This window comes from Mandrillus leucophaeus, unplaced genomic scaffold (genome assembly GCF_000951045.1).
Source record: "Mandrillus leucophaeus isolate KB7577 unplaced genomic scaffold, Mleu.le_1.0 Scaffold20, whole genome shotgun sequence".
Taxonomy (NCBI): domain Eukaryota; kingdom Metazoa; phylum Chordata; class Mammalia; order Primates; family Cercopithecidae; genus Mandrillus; species Mandrillus leucophaeus.
Window position 1 is genome coordinate 5,122,365 of NW_012102032.1, and position 11,858 is coordinate 5,134,222.

At 48.8% G+C, this 11,858-nt stretch overlaps 2 protein-coding genes across 5 annotated transcripts in view; one reads left to right on the top strand and one right to left on the bottom strand.

Annotated features, from left to right (window-relative positions):
* The window catches only part of AKAP1 (A kinase (PRKA) anchor protein 1), a 35,450-nt gene extending 23,592 nt beyond the window's left edge, over positions 1–11,858 (bottom strand). Inside the window, exons 1-2 of one of the 4 annotated variants that reach the window (XM_011979231.1) lie at positions 11,560–11,858; positions 1,582–1,754 (exon numbers count right to left, since the gene is read on the bottom strand). The gene's annotated coding sequence lies outside the window, so the exon portion shown is untranslated. Of the gene's footprint in view, positions 1–1,581; positions 1,809–11,095; positions 11,263–11,559 lie in introns of those variants that run through there. The other 3 variants (XM_011979232.1, XM_011979229.1, XM_011979230.1) reach the window with 3 other exon arrangements.
* Positions 1,776–11,858, top strand: part of LOC105539136 (opioid growth factor receptor-like) — a 16,506-nt gene continuing 6,423 nt past the window's right edge. The window contains exons 1-5 of the mRNA XM_011979264.1: positions 1,776–1,785; positions 1,878–2,097; positions 2,469–2,545; positions 9,665–9,711; positions 11,393–11,689. Coding sequence (XP_011834654.1) covers positions 1,776–1,785; positions 1,878–2,097; positions 2,469–2,545; positions 9,665–9,711; positions 11,393–11,689 — 651 coding nt within the window. The remainder of the gene's footprint in view (positions 1,786–1,877; positions 2,098–2,468; positions 2,546–9,664; positions 9,712–11,392; positions 11,690–11,858) is intronic.

An 11,858-nucleotide genomic window follows, 5' to 3' on the forward strand; every position in this document is an offset into this window, starting at 1 on the left:
AGAGCCCTGCCCTAGGGTTGGTGGGGAGGACACTCTGTCATTTTGAATCTGTTGGAATTAAATAGCTGCCTGCTTATTTTTAGCAGGTCCATTTGCCTGGGAATAGACGCACGCTGGCTAGTTGCCAAGTGGTCACACAGAGCTGAAGTCAGGCACGTGCTACAGCCAGAGGCCTCAGCATTCATCTGCTCACTCCAGGTTCCAAAGGATCTCTTCTTTCTCCAGGGAGGTACCTGCAGCTTCTCAGAACAGCCCTCAGAAAAGTAATGGCCCCACTCTCAACCCAGCTGACAAACCTGGTAACTGCAGACTAGAGCCGTCTGCTAAACAAGAAAACAAATCCCTGGCAATGGTACATAGAGTGTTGGTCCCAGTGACTAAGCCAATTTGGCTGCAGTTACTGCAAAAAGAGCCACATGTAACTGATGGGAAAGTCCACCATAAAAACAACAGCTTAGGAGCCAAGGGCCCAACAAGCCCAATTTGGGCTTGGGCCTGGTCAGTGAAGCCACATCCACTTTGCGTTCTGAATGAGCATTTACACTGGAATTTGAACATTTCTTCCGTTATTCCAGTGTTCACACTGACAAAGGCTGTCCCCACGTGTTCTACCAATAGGAAGGAGCCTGCCCAAGACACTCCACCTCCCGAGTGCCCAGCTCATTAAGTTCCTGCTGAGGGACTCTTCCCCTTGAAGGGTGTCTTCCAAGGGCAGAGAATCAGAACCTAAAGCCCAGCACTTCAGCCACTGCATTCAGAGAATGACAGCAGGCTGTGGCCAGGCAGAGGCATACTCCCTCTTCCATGGGAGTTTGGTGGAGGAAAATCACAAACTCGGAGTTCTCTGTAAGATTCCAAGAGGGCCTCTTGGCTTGTATCAGATGCATTTACCTATTTCCTCGTCAAGTCACAGTCATTCACCTTGCTCATACATTCAAACATGTTTAAGTTGCTACAAGCAGCAGATTCTGATCACCAGAAGCGCACGACTCTGAAGGAAGAATCAATCTCTCTCACTCACTCACACACGCACACAGCCCTGTGCCATAAGCAGCCGTGCTGAGAAGTGGGCAAAGGGAGCCCAGGAAGGCTTTCTCAAAGACAGCCAGGATTTCCTTAGGCTGCAATGGGTGCGTGGGGAGGGGGACAGGACACAAATTGAGGTTCTAATATCTTTGGGCATGGGAAGGAACAGCGAGTCCCAGAGTAAAACAGGAACAAATCCTAGGAGCTGAAGTGCTGGTCGGACGAGACAAAAAGAGTTTGACGTTTGCCACAGGAGCCATAGTTGCGGCAGTTGCAATGTGGTAAAGTAGAGTAGGTCACAAGAGGTAAAGGTCTGGGTGACCCTCAAGAGTGACTGCTATCCAATACTGGCAGTCACTTAGTCATGGGAGGTTACTGAGCACTTGAAATGTGACCAGTGTGACTAGGGCACTGAATTCTACTTCAGGTTAATTTAACTTGAACTCTCCACCTGCAGCTGACCCTACCTACTGGACAATGCAGCTCTAGAGCGTGTTCCCGGAAAACCCCAATGAACAGGAGGGCTGCATCAATGCTGCAGCGGCCAACACCTACCTTGCTGGGTAGTGCTCGGTTCTGCCACCAAGGGTGGGGGCGATGGTAGGCCTGGGCTGTGCACCCTCAGCAGCATGGCTGGGCCAGGAATCAGAGTGCTAGAGCCATGGCTCAGGTGTTGGTCCCAGCCCAGCCTCAGTGCTCACAGGACTGTTACCTTCATCCTCAGGGGCCTGTGTAAGTCACAGTAAGCTATGACTTCACGTGGGTACCCTAGAGATCCCAAAGGAGCTCACAGTGGGGCTGTGAGGTCCTGTCCAGGACTGTCCCCCACCCTCCATTGTGACGGCCCACAGAGCAGCCAGGGGAGCCAGTACAGCCAGACCAGCACGCTCTGGGGGGGCTTCTGCCCTTCCATGTAGAGCAGCTGTCAAGAACTCGGGACACTTTCCCAGTCCAGTTCACAGAAGGAAGTCCAGAAAGTCAGAGGCTTAACCCAGTAGTGTCTGAGTACCTGCTTGGCAAAGCCTTCTACGGCCAAAATGGAAACCCTGAATCCACTACCAGGAGTTCTAGGTAAGACAAGCCAAAAGTCAGAAAGACCATCTCTGGACATGGCCTCAAATTAAGAGCTCCTCCAGTCCAACTAAAAGTTAAAGTAACTCCTGCTCTGGAAAACAGTACACAAGGGTGAACTGCCCAGCCTCCTTCCTGCTCTGCTGGCCAAATCCATGGCAGGTCCAAGTCACACGCCTATTTTCGTGAAGGAAAAATCATCAGCACCTCCTACAAAGGTCTTCCCAATCCCTTCATTTGGGGGGTAGGGGTGTGGATTTTAAAACTTTGAAGACTACGTCACACTCACCTGGCCCCTCACCTCTGGCCTTGACAACCATCTTGCTTTACAAGTGAATTCCGACAGGATTCTAAAGATGGTCACAATGCAGGTGCCAGGAATGCCTTCCTGGGTACATGGAGTTCCCGCCCACGACCATAGAAGACATTACAGAGGACTGCCCAAAAGGTATGAAATGGCAACCTGACAACAACCTTACTTAAAAGCCTGTAAAGACATCAGAAAAGATGTTGGCGTGCAGCAAAAAACCCTTCACAGCGCCTCACATGGGCAAAACCAAAGAGGTAAGACCCTGATCTTCCTAATGGCAGACTGTGAACTACGACCGCCCCAGAAATCACATAAAAGCATAGAAGGTAATTTCTATTCAACAAATAATTACTGGCACTCACAGGGAAAAGCATGGTGGGACACAAACTAATTAGGCAAGGCACTGCCCTCAAGGCACTTTCAGTCTGGGCAGGGAGTAGTGGAGACGAGGACGGAAGGAAAAAAAAAAAAGCCCAAACAGGCCACCATGGTAGCTCACGCCTGTAATCCCCAGCACTTTGGCATCACTGCACACCAGCCTGGGGGACAGAATGAGACCTGTCAAAAAAAAAAGGGGGGGACCCATTTTCACCATTACGTGGTACCCAAATCCAGATCCCCACATTTACAACTTCTCTAAAAAGTAAAGCCAGACCTTCTGCTGGCCTGGCCTGGCGGAAGGGCTCCACAGGCCTAGTTGTCTGCTGATTTCAGCCACACAACTGAAGGCCCAATCCATGCCTTCAAACATGCCTGTCCCTGCATGGATCGGCTGGCTTGTTGTGGGCCACAAACCATGCATACCTTCTCAGCAAGCTACTGAACGATGGGCTCCCCCAAGACAAGGAAATCAACCAAGAAAGGAGGGGCACTGGATCCACAAATGAGACAAGAGAAGGGGAAAGGGAATTCCAAGGGTGAAGGGGAAGCAGAGCCAGGGAAGAGGGATGCGCCCAGGAGCAATGTGGAACTGTTGCGAGCACCTGGTGTGTGCAGCCACGGTGAGCGCCACTTTCCGCCAATGACAGGAGTTCCACAGCAACGGTGGAGGCTGGTGGGGCGGGGCATTGAGGGGTTAGGGAACTGGTGAGAGACAGAAAATTAAGCAAAAGAAACTAAGGAAATTAACTAGGAGAGGAGAAGTGGGGGAAAAGAAGAAATATGGGAAACTAAAAACCTTGCAGCCATAAACAAGGTTCATATTATAATAATGTATATTCTGAATAGCAACTTGACCAAAACTTGGGCTATCTCTACACTGGGATGATGAGGGAAGAAAAAAGCATAGGAACAAGCTAAGTCCTAGCTCCCACAGCAGAAAAACAAATCAGATAATAATCCTTAAAAAGAAAGAAAAGAATACTACTGACAAAGGTGGGGACAGCTGGAAGAATTGAAAGCAATGGGGGTGGGGAGCGGTGCGCAAAGGACTGTCCTTTCAAGCCTTGTACACAGTCAAAAGCCAAATCTTTCTACAAGTAATGTTTTGATAGAAAATACATTATTAAGCTACATACAAGTAGCAACGCATGCTCTATTACCACGCAGCTTTGTTTCTTATTAACCATCCTAAATTTGCATTAATGTCAACTCATCTATGCACAAACTTGTAACGCCTTACTTTCCTATTATAATAATTGATGCCAATTGTGTGCTTCAGAGACCCCCAACTGCCCAGCTGACATAATATCAAAAAGAGAGTATGCTTATTGATAGTAAGACCCTTCTGGAAGCAAGGCACTGAAGGCTAGCCAGCATCAGATGGCTGGACCTCTCAGGGCTAGTCATTTAACAGAGTTTAACACGTACTGTGAGCCAAGTTCACTGGGCACACAAGGGAAAGAGAGCCTTCAGGAAGCAAAGGCGGAAGGAAGGGTAGAGAGTCAAATTATAGGTAAGATACTGCAAAGGTTCAGCGACTTAAATATAAAGACCTGCAGCCTCTCTCCACAGATGGAGAGAACTGAGCCCTAAGGCTGCCCTTGCATGTGATGAATTACCTATATCCCTGTGCGTGTAGCAGGGCACCAGCTGGGAGAGTTGAGGAACGGGTCACCCAGTCCTTTTCTGTGTGCTGTGGTTGAAACGAGAAAGGCTGGATGGAGCGCTTGGAAGGGGAAACTGCAGACAGAATGGGGCGGGAATGCCTTTTGGAAGAGGTGGCATCAGAACTGGAACACTTGAGAGCTGTGCCAAGATCTGCAGGGAGGCAGGAGGAGTGGGGGGAGAAAGTTCCAGGCAGGAAGAACATGTGCCCAAGTCCTAAGGCAGGAACAGGCTTGGCTGACTCAAGAGGCAGCAAGAGGGGAGGTGAAGATGAGGTCAGAGCATGGCTCTCAGAGAAAGGGCTCTCCAACATCACTGAGCGGAAGGCCAGTCGGACTCGCAAGAACCCCAAGGGATATGGTCCACCAAACCTTCTCCAGGGGGGAAAATGATGTGCCTGAAGAGCCAAGCAGCTTTAGTTCTTAATTAATAAGCAGAAGCTGCTTCCAGACTTGTTTTCTGAAACAGGATGCCTCTGTGGCTGGTAGCATGACAGGTACACTGTGTAAGTAAACAAGGGCTTGCTTTTACCTTCATGTTGTCAGCGAATACACTTGCCAGGAAGCCCTGCGGCCATACCATACATTAGCCTTAGAAAGCCACCACTAAGGGTAAGGGGTAGTAAGCCCCCCTTACTCTCAGGCTCCCTCAAAGGAACCTGTTCCAATAAGGCAGTCCAGCCCCAGTAGGCAGACACACACAGCCTACGTAAGCCCTTGCCACTTCTTTGAATCGGACTTTGCAAAAAACAACCTTGCTCTCCAGCCAACATAAACCATAGGCAACAGAGGGCCTTATATGGCTTGAAGCTTTCTTAATCAGAAACAGATAGATGGGCTGGAGTGAGCAGCTCCAAGTTAGAGGGAAGGAGGAACACAAAAGGAGAGAAGACAGGGTGGCCTGGGGAACCAGTAAGCTTGCTGGTCAAACTGCTTGTTCACCCCTCTTCAGCTTCTGTGGCATCCCAGTAAAGAATTCTCACTGGGGGTCTATGGCTGTGCCTCCTTTCATGTTTGCATTTTGGTTTAAGCCAGAGGACACAAGGAACCAGACTGTCCACCAATCCAAACTATTAGAGACTTTTTAGTGTCCATTTAGTGGCCGGCCCTTAGATTGGGCAACTTCACACAAAAATGAAGTTATGGGGCCAGGCACAGCGGCTCACACCTGTAATCTCAGCACTTTGGGAGACCAACATGGAATGATCACTTTGAGCCCAGGAGTCTTGAGATCGGTCTGGGCAAGGTGGTGAGACCCCATCTCTACCAAAAAAAAAAAAAAAAAAAAAAATTTTAATCAGCCAGGCATCATGATGTGCACCTATAGTCCCAGCTACTTGGGAGGCTGAGGCAGGAGGATCCCTTGAACCCAGGAATTCAAGGCAGCAGTGAGTTATGATCATGCTCCTGTACTCTAGCCTGGGTGACAAAGCAAGACCTCGTCTCTAAATAAATGAATGAATAAATAAATAAATACATAAATAAAAGTTTGTAATGGGGTTATGTGGTTTCCTGAGAAATTCGCTGCTGGGGCAACAAGGGGTCCTCACTCCCCAGGCAGCAGTCCTGACACCTAGCTCCCCAGCTCCCTGGGCTGCCTCAGTCACATGCCTGCCTGCACCAGGAGGCAGGCTGGGTCCCTGCCACAGATCCAGAATAGAAAAGGCAGCCCTGGAGACCTCTTAAGCAGCCACCCCCTCCACACACCCCTTGGCAGCTTCTAGGGTGGCTTTATTCTCCTCTCTCTCCTGACGAGGCGGTGGCGGCAGAGACAGCAGCAGCTTTGGCACCAGGATCTGTCCCATACACTGCAGCCACATGCACTTGGCCCTCCTAAAAGATGCCACCTGCTAAAAATAGCACCAGCACATGCTTGGCCAGGTGAGCCACACCAAAGCCAAAGGACAAAGCAGGGAGGTTATTTGCAGCACGGCCTTTTCTCCCAGAGACAGCTAAAGGCAAAGCCGAGTATGGGTCTCCCTCCAAGACAGTTCAGGCAAGTGAGATTCACTCCTGCTCCTTTTTCTTGGGAGGGGCAGAAAGGAGGGGCAAGAAGGAGTATACAGAAGACTGAACTGTCCTTCAGCTCTGTTGTCGACCCAGCCTCACAAAGACACACCCAGGCTCAGGCCAGAGAAGGGCTGGGGGCTGGGGCTGTGCTTGAACAGATCTTACTGTCTCCTCTAATCAGGAGGCCAGCTACTGCCAGGTGACAGCTTTTTGGAGGGCCAGGGGATGGTCTCGTGACCTCCAAGTGAGGTCTGACAGGTGTCCGGGAAATTAGTGACTTCAGGATTGTCTTTTACAACCAGCTCAGTCTTCAGAGCAGTTTCCCTGAGCCCTCAGGCACAGCTTTTTTTTATTCATAGTCATTACTTGTGCATTTCAAAAGCACCTGATGGTTGCATAATTCTGATGATAAAATATGGCTTTGGAAAGACAAGAGAGTTAAGAGCAGGATCCTGTACTTCAGTTTCCCATAAAATGAAGATGTCCTGTCATATGGAGTAAGAATATCTCCCTCACAGAGTTGTAACGAGGCTGAAAACACTTAATAGTCAGACTCCATATGTGGGATAAATGATTTTAATCTTTTTAAAACCCAGTTTAGTTTCCTGAATGAGGATGTGGTGATAAAGGGGCAGTAAATAAGCAACAGTCTATGAGCATGGGGGACAGGGGGGCAGAGGAGGAGGTGGGGAGCACATCCCAACCCAGGCCCAAGGCCAGTCCAGCCCTCGCTGTGTCCTGGGACCAGCTTACCCTACTGGATCCTGTTTCTTCACCCACAAGCTAGATCACTGTACTAACCTCAGAGGGCTGAGAGAGAATAAAAATGACATAGTTAGAAAAAAAAAAGCCACTAATATGCCAGTAGGCGCTTGTTAATACTTGTCTTTTATGCTGCCTGGCTCCAAGAAAAGAGATCTCACATTATATATACCGAAGGTCAATCCAGCAGGGTTCAAACAAAGCACACCCAGGACTAGAAGAGGGGGCATCTGGAAACAAAGAACCCCCCACCCCTGCCACAACAGAACACGTTAAGATCCGCACTGTGGCCCCACTCTCCCTCAATGCCTTCTGTGAAGAATGGCCCCTAACATTTAGGTGGACTGGAAAGAGCAGAATGAAAACACAACCTGGTTTAAGGGCCACACTGAGATCTGTAGGAAGTCATCAGGTGGCTGAAGGACCAAGTAACAATATGTTGACATCTGACATTTGGAGACCAAGGACAAACCAGCAAGGATCTTTATGATAATAAACCGGCTCTCAAACCAAAAGGGCTTTCTAAGGGCTTAGCGTCTGGCCCTTTGCTTCATGCTCCTATCCCCAGGTCCTTTCTGAAGGTCCTCACTCCACCTGTTTCATAACTGATTGTCCACTCCCAACTGGCGGACTAGTACTCACCTATAGTATGCCATGAAGACAACCAGTAGATAATTTGTCACCAAAGCTGTTGGGTTTATGGACTCTGGAAGACTAAGCTCAAACATGTTATGCTTTAGAGATTTACAAGTTGAGACAATTAAGCTTTTAGAGTTGGAGGAAAAAAACTTCCTTGGCCAGTACTGTCCAACAAAACTTTCTTCAAATTATGGAAAATGTTCTTGACCTGTACTGACCAGGACGGCAGCCACTAGCTACATGAGGCCACTGAGAATCTGAAATGTGGCTAATGTCACTGAGAAACTTTTTTTTTTAATACTTTGAAAATCTAATTAGTCACACAGCTAGTAGCTACCCTATAGACAAGGCGGCTCTAAGCTCCCCCCAGCCAGGACAAATGTAGGCAAATAGAGCTATCTTTAAAAATAAAAATATTTAGAACAGTAGCACACCTTAGAGCTAAGAACTTGAGATGAACAGTAAGTTGTGTTTTTTTTTCCCCCTTAAGTCTTTGACATGTACTACCCATTGAGCTGTGCTTCCCAGCCCAAACGCATCTCTCCAGTCGCCCCTGGGCATGTTTGGTCTAACTCCAAGGCTCCCAGGACCATAATCCGAATACTGATAATTCTGACCAACCCTCTTTTAGCCACTGAATAAACCAAGACCTGGAAGGCCAACCAGCCTGCCTAGAATCACAGCCAGGTTTCAGCTCTGAGAGCTGTACCAAGTCCCAGGCTCTTGTCAGCTAAGCCCAGCAGTGAAACAAGCCTCATCAGCCCTCAGTTATACATACTTTTACTTCCAGGACTCAGCTCAGGGCCCTTCTTTGCTCCCAAGTGCAACTGGGCCTTAGTGACACATGGCTCAGTGAAGGCAGCCAGCCACCATTACAGAATAGGGAACACAATGTTTACCACTGACTGCTGCAAACTATCAAATCAAGCCGGAAAAAAAACCAACCAGATGGAGAAGACCCGGACAGAATGTGGACAAGGCTGCACCATTTAGTAAAATGAAAACGTTAAGGCAAAGGACACCTTGAAATCTATTTATTGCTGGAAAGCTAGTTCTCAGAATGCTGAATGATAACACACACAATGTCATCAATCTACTTAGAAAGCAGCAGAAAGACTAGGAGAAAAGCCCAGGGATTTAAGAATATTCCTTGGTTCTTCTCACAAAAGCCATCCAGAGGACCTAGTTTTAAGTCCACACCCCTACTTCCTAGTTCCTCTACCCCTCAATTTGAATTTGTGTGACAGCCACTGAAACAATCCAGAATGACCTCCAGTTTCACCCTCACTGTATCAGGTGTGAGGATTAAAGGATTAGGGAGCCATTAGCTCGTAACTCACCTAGCACAGTAACTATCAAGAAAGACGCATCCTCTCAAATTTAGTTCCCAGGTCCCCCACTACCTGTTTCTCCAGCCAGACTCTGTCCTACTTCAAACACGCTCACTGATGAGGATTTCCACAGCCCAAGCTTAAAATTAGGTACCAAGGTCAGCGGGTTCCTTCAGTGGGATGCCACATATGATGGAAACAATGTTAAATGATGATAAAAGTGAAAACTGCCTGAGGTATTACACCAGGAATGAACATGGAAGAAACAGAACTTGCCCTAAGAAGCAAAACTTAGGACTAAAATACACCCCCCACCATAAAGATGAGCAACTCTCAAATAGTATGAGATGATTTCAATGGGACAAGATGCCCACAGGATCCACTACCTCCCCATAGTGGAAGAAAATGCCTGAGAATGACAAGCTGAATGTATTAACTCATACCTGAAACAACTGATTTCCCCACAATAGGAAAACAGACCAAGCTACAGAGAGGCCCAGTCATTCTAGACTCACAGGTAAGATTTAGGAAAGAGGGACCTAGGGGAACTCTACGGTCAGCTCTCTGGGTACATTGGCTACAAGCTGCCTGATCTTCAAAGCCCTGAAACGCACACACAATTAAGTCATGTTGCAGGCTGGGACCAGGAGGCTAGCCAGCAAAGCTTAGGGAAACCAATTTGTTTTTCCTCCCAAACAAGCTTCTGGGTCAGAGGCTAAGGAGAGGGGTGCTTTTAATAGAATTCAAGTCACTCAAGTAATTCAAGAGAAACAAAGTCAGTCTCAGGGCTTGTTTAGGGAAGAGAGGGGAAGAGCAATGCTTAAGCACCTATCACAGTCCCCAGTATCACAAATATGATCTCCATTTGTCTTTAGGACAGGAAAAGGGAATACTGTAGAGGCTAACACCAGCCTTCCCCTAAAATATGGCTGCAACCCAGCCTATGTCCAAAGCTCAAGAATAATTTGGGTTACCAGGTAGCAAGATAAATTGCTTTTAAATATTGATGTTCAGCAACCTTACACTGGAGACATACCGACTTCAGCACCTCAGCAGGCCACTTACAACAGACACCTCCACTGTCACCCTGCAGTGGCCAAGTGAGAATGCATTTCCTAGAAACAGCTGGGAGATGGGAGATATTCCTACAAGGAACCCCACCTAGACGCAAATCCATTAGACCTATCTCATTCACTGGCTATGACCTGCAAGTTCTGAGGCATCATCTAACAACATGCATGAAGACAGAGCCTATTTAATTCAGTAACAGACTCGAGCTTTAGTGATTTGCATACCTGTAGGATGCAGGGGACCTCCTCTAACCTAGGGCCATATTTCAAAGAGAATACACCCAGGAATGATTATGCAGAACCTACAAAACTAGTTAGAGGTTAAAGAAGAAAGGTTCAACACAAGTCAAAAGGCTCCCAAAACAAAACTTCACTTGCTTCCAGTGCTCAGGGTCTTAAATAATCAGCAGGTGAACCACTTGAATGCCAAGAACAGAGGAATCATATAAATGATCAAGTCAGGCAGCCCTCTTCATTTCAAAGATGTTCTGTACCTTTAAGAGCAAAGTGGATGGGTGGTGCTAAGAGTCCAAGCTTTGCTTTCTAAATAAAGAGTTTAAAAAAAAAAAAAAAGGTACTAATTTGGGAAGGACTTAGCAGTTACATGAGCATGTAAGGTTACTAGTTGCCAGAATTAATAACTTTTTGTGAACGGTGTTCCTTGATCAGTAACTAACAGATACTGTTGCACCAGGTCCAGCAGCCTACATTTCACTGGAGACAAATTTAAACACTAAGTAACGCGCACTACAGTACGGGAAAGATACCCAGGTTAACCTCACTAATTGCCCTGCGCATACACCCTAGCCAGCTTGAGAGGCCTCGACAAGCACCTGGAGCGAAGTCCACCGGGTTTGTGTTAACCGCGGCAGGAAGGTGCCGTCACCCAGGACATCCCCCGGGAGAGGAAGATCCCGAAACGCCCAGGGCTCCCATGCCGTTCCGAGTCGCCACAGCAGGGCCCACCACGATCAACACCTTTCTTCTCCTATCCCTCCCTGGAAGGGAAACAAGAAGACCTTCAGCTAGGGCACAAAAGAGTTGAACGCCAGAAAGCCCGCGTTCGAGGCGTCCAGCCACTGTCTCTCCTAGCACATCGTAACCCCGAAACCGGCACGGTCCCTCCAGATCGCGGACCCGGGGCGCTGGGCCGCAGGCGGCTCCGGACACGTGACCCTCGGCGTCCCCGGGCCTGAGGTCGGCAGACACCCCAGGCTGGACGGCCTCCGTCCCTCCGGACACGCCTGCGGGGGCTACGAATGCAAATCCCCCCGAGACGCCCCTGAGCCTCCAACCTCCAGACCCCAACTCGATTCGAACGGTCCCTCAGCCCGAAACACGGTTGGATCACAACCGGCGGATGTCCCGGCCCATATTCCCGGTTCCCCTGGCTCGCCGCACGGAACTCCCAGGGGCGAGCCGTGGGTGAGAAGTTGGGTGAGGCTCCATAAGTGAAGGGGTAGCTCCGGCTCAGACTGTGTACACACGACCTTTGAAAAGTAAACGCCCGCGGGGCTGGGCGACCTTGGGTGGGACGCGCTCGGGTCAGCCTGGCAGGCGGGTGTGCGCGCTCCGGTAAAGTTGAGGCGCAGAG